The sequence below is a fragment of the Papaver somniferum genome, chromosome 7 (assembly GCF_003573695.1).
Source record: "Papaver somniferum cultivar HN1 chromosome 7, ASM357369v1, whole genome shotgun sequence".
Classification (NCBI taxonomy): Eukaryota; Viridiplantae; Streptophyta; class Magnoliopsida; order Ranunculales; family Papaveraceae; genus Papaver; species Papaver somniferum.
Window position 1 is genome coordinate 222,497,688 of NC_039364.1, and position 4,782 is coordinate 222,502,469.

The 4,782-nt window shown below is 43.6% G+C and overlaps 1 protein-coding gene across 1 annotated transcript; it reads left to right on the forward strand.

Annotated features, from left to right (window-relative positions):
- The first annotated feature begins 3,624 nt into the window (after positions 1-3,624).
- LOC113296014 (nucleomorphin-like) lies at positions 3,625-4,337 on the forward strand. Its single transcript, XM_026544345.1, has 2 exons — positions 3,625-4,115; positions 4,166-4,337. The coding sequence occupies exons 1-2, from the start codon at positions 3,625-3,627 to the stop codon at positions 4,335-4,337; spliced, it is 663 nt and encodes a 220-aa protein (XP_026400130.1).
- The last annotated feature ends 445 nt before the right edge of the window (positions 4,338-4,782 follow it).

Sequence of the window (4,782 nt, forward strand, 5' to 3'; positions counted from 1 at the left end):
CACTGACAGGGACGTCGATACCGAGAGTGTTATCCGCACTAGCTCCATCAGAATTGATTGTTGATCCTGACCTAAGTTCTACCATCTTGAAACGGATTGATGATTGAATTGAATCTAAGATCTACCCCTTCGAAATTGACAAAATTGAATTAGATTTTGAGGGAATTGACTTTACAACCGAGAGATTGACCTCCTACTGTGGTCGCCAATTGTTTATGGGTGAAAACTATTTCTGCCGGTTTTGGTAATTTGGTGTGTGTGGATGAGAAATGAATCTAAACCCTAAACAAATGCACTGCACGGGAGTGCTTGTGATTCGAGAAATCAATCTGTACAACTGTGGCCTAAACCAAGAAATGGTCGTTCCAGACTTGCTTCGGTCACAAAGTGAAGGAGATGGGGTTGATCTTAGGGAGGGAAGCGAAGAAGGTGTTGAGATTGTGAAGGTGTTGGCTGTGTATGACTTGTATCAGAAAGCTGAACTGAATTGCAGAATGAAAGCTATCAGTTCTGGTGTTGGAATACGATTGTATCAACACTTGGCTTCTGTCTCGTTTTCCTATTAGGAAATAGGGAGGAGAACCTATTTGTACAAGTCATTGCGCCTAACCCACATTTCTCATGGGAAGTGGAGGAAGTGGAGTGATGGAGTAGTGGAGTCGTGGTAATTGTCACACGATCAGGTAAAGCCCACTTCTCCCATCATCACTAACCGTCCATGACTTCCTGACACGTTCTTATGATGGCGCGTTGTGCGCTACACGCTGTAAACCGCTAGAACAACACCCCAGTAAGTATCCCCCAGTTTGTGACATGATTACCGTCCCGAGTGTGTGGATCGTGGGACCCACAAAAGGTAGCATGTGATGCTAGATTAAATGACTAAGTTATTTAGGAAGTCGATATTTATGAAATATCGTGTGTATTCCATGGATGTAATGCATTGAATATATTCAGCATGTATAAAGCATCGTTATTTTAAGGCTTAACGGAGTAAGTCACGATTAAGCGTCTTAAAATAGCATCACGTCCGACCATCTTCGAGTGATCGTTTGGAGGTTGTACAGGTAAGCCCTGACTTGGACGATCACTCTATGTGGAAGAGTGGTGGACGGTGATTGTGGTGATGCCTCACTGGTCGCCTAACTCCTGTCTTAGGTTGTCCGTCCAAGATGGAGAAGTTGGACGGACGAGATGACTTGCGACCCACATCTGCGATCGTTGGATTAGGGTTTAGGAGGTGCTCAAACCCCAACCTTTAGCTTGGTCGAATCCAAGTATGGGACGCGTTTTTGGCAAGACCGATTGGTCATGCGTGTAGACGGCATGCCGGTGTACACGTCCGTACCTCAATGTCCCATGGATATGCGATCTAAGCCACTCAATTTGTCTGGTAAAGTTGAGTGGTCGAGATCAGTTTGCAATAGAAAACCGCGCGACCATGCCTAGTTTGGGCGCACGAATCGAGACACCTAGACATGGTTTGTCTTGGTTGGTCGGACATGGAGATATATGGGTCCACATTGATCATGTTGATACTCTCCGGACCTGCTTAGTCTATTCCTGGACCCTTCATCCAAGCTGGCGAAAATGGGCGCTCGCGATCAATTTGCGACATATGCATGTCGCAAACCCTAATTACGGTTTCCGTCCGGTTGTGTGCATGCTAGTTTGGCCGACCGAAATTGCACCCTACACTCCTCATCTGGAGAGGTTGATCGTGTGGGACCCACATTGGGCCAGTGGTGAACACGCCAATACCTGTCTGGCGGTTATAAGTCTGATCTAAGCCATCCAATCATGCTGGTGAAGTTGGATGGTCGTGATCAATTTAAGACCTTTAGTGGAATTTCCTGCGACCCTTTGAACCTCATGTCGGCCGAACTTCAGGAAACTTTACGTGATTATGTGGCTAGGTCAGGGGAGGATCGATTATGCAGGCGTGAAGGGGGCCCGCCTGTGTGCAGGAAAACGCTTGTCCAACCGTCCATGGGACGATCTATGCCGTCCAACTATGCCGGTGAAGTTGGATGGACGTGATGTTTGAGACTGCCGTAGGCGGCCTTTGTTCGTACGACTCCTCCAAGCCGCTCCATACCAGCCTGGACATCCAACTTCAGGATGGTGTTCGGTGGTAGTTTGAGAGGCATGGTAGGTATTCTACCAACCAGAGCATAAGCGGGCCCACTGGTGGTCATTAAGGTGGTAGCCTGCTCCTGCTGAGGATCGTCTGGGCTGGTTAAATCATGCGGACAACTTGCGTGGTCGTGATTGTTTCTGAGACTGAGATGGACAGTCCAGATGCTCGATCGGGCTAGTATAACACACCGAGAGATGTATGCTCAATCGGGCTAGTATAACACACCGAGAGTTGTAGCCTGTACGGGTATTTCGTGCATGTCTCATTAGTGACACTTGGAGATTCGTGTTACGCTGCTGAGAGCAGCACTCAATCGTCATGTCGCACCAATAATGAGAGTTCAGCAGGAACAACACAGGAAATACAAGGCTGGTCATGCATTAATTGATAATGCTATAAATTCACAGAATACTGGGATTGTTGCCATATGCTCTATTCTAGGTGAATTAGTAAAGTGGAGAAGTATTCATCACTTATCAGTGGCTTTATCCTTTGCAGGATGTCAGCACATAATTTTGGCTTTTACAATTTTATCCTTAAATGAAAATCCACCATCAAAAAATGGATGAAGGAAAAGCAACAGAGATTTGTTTGTTTGTAGGTTTGAACCTTAAAGAGGGAATGTGGGAGTTTTTGACTAGGATTTGAATAGATTTCAGGGGGAAATTGATGTAAGGTAGTTATCCCAATACTGTAAGCACTGTGTTGGGGAAGGGGTTTATCATATGAGATGTCTTTGTCGTATCCAAACTTAGACACCTTCAAATATGATGTATTCACGTGAGCCTGGTGGTGAGAGACTCGAGTGAGGAAAAAGCCAATAATACATTGTAGGTTAACCTGGGATGGAGGAGAATGGTATGTAATGTTGACATGGTTTAGAGTTGGTGGATTATTAATGGGTTTTTCGTTTCTTATACTGACGTAAGTATGATGATGCAAACTGCCAAATGTGATAATGGCAGTAAAATGGAGGGAAAATTTGTGTTGCGGTGGGTAGTTTTGAACTGGTTGTAGAAGGTTCATAGAATACTTAGGCTTAGTAGTGGGGCTAGTAACCCATCTACCAGACATGCCCCAGACCGCAATGGTGCCTCTTGACTGATGCTGCTTTCTTCTAATCTGCATAAGACATAAAATCTTAATTAGACCCCAATAATGCATATCAATGTTAGATGACCTAATAGATACTCCATTAATAGCAATTCCGAAAGAAGTAATGGCTAAGAGAAAGATTAGGTGTTGAAAATAGGGCTGAGTAGGGTAATTATGGTCTATAGTGATTAAACCATACGCATGGTTTTGACAGGGCGTGGTAAACAAAGCGACATGACGCTTAACCAAGCGCCTTAAATGGGAATGAATGGGAATTATAGGTTCTTTAAAAGGGATTTTATGGGAGAGATTAACAAATACAGAGCTTGAAAGTTTGGTTTTTTTATCAGAATAGGAAAGGATTAGGGAGAGTTTAGTTAAACTAGAATATGGCAAATCAAGATAATGAGATTGCTTCCAACAATGGTATTTCCAATAATCAGAATGATCCTCCACTTTCAATCCCCTTTGAACAAGCCAAAGATCTTGTTCCGACTTTGAGTACCAGTGAACTTCAGCAATTGAGACATCACATTCAAGCAGAGATTGATCATCGCCATCAAGAGATAATTCGTCAGCAGGAAGAAGAAGAGAAGAGACGAAGCGAGGAAAAGGAAAAGTATGATCGCAAGTTTACTGCATGGAAGCCCAAGTTTTTGGCATATGATCATAGGAAGGGAGAGGAATGGATAGAGAAACATTCAGGATGTAAAGGATATGGGAGTGCAACAGATGAGGATTCCGAGGAGTCAGAAAAAGGGATGGAGTATGATTTTGAGGAGGTGAACACCAGCGATCTGGACTCTGATGCTGCAGCAGATAAAGCAAGGATGGATGAATATAATGACAGGAAATTGAAGGGGAGATTTGAGTTTGAACTGTTAAATCCCAAGATTTATGCAAGGCCAATGCGTGAGGGGGAAATAGCAGTGATAGTGAGGAGACCCTAGAGGATGAGATCGATGAGGATCAGGATGGAAGTGATGCTGATGATGTTGAGAGTACTCCATCGTCTGTCGACACATCTCCTGCACCTTCTGAAAGTGCTGATGAGTGGTTCCGAGAAGAGGAGGATTGGGATTCTGATGAAGATGACTATTAGTCGTCTCTTCACAAGTACTGGGAATAGCCAAATCTTCAATGTTAGAGAAGATTTTGAAGATGGTTAACAAGTTTTTTGTATAAAGGTAATTCCAGTACCTTTTTTCGTTCCTCCTAAGTCTCCTACAGGTGGTGATGGCCTTAAGGTAGTTGCTTTTCTCTATATGGACGGTTTTTGCTTTCTTTTGTTGGTACAGGTGATGTGAATAGGAAAGGATGTTGGATTTGGTGTTTTGGTAGGTTTTTGTAATGAGTTTCTGGTTTTTGTGGTCTTGAAAGGGTCGGAGTTTGTTTTGGTTGTTAGTGTACAAGTGTTTAGTGAACAGGAAAATATTAATTGGTATTGCTTATGGTAATGGTATAGTGCTTAGAATGAAATTTTTGGTTTACAGAAGCACAAAGGATTTAATGGTTAAGAGCTCTGTTTAGGGTGTTCAACTGGGTGT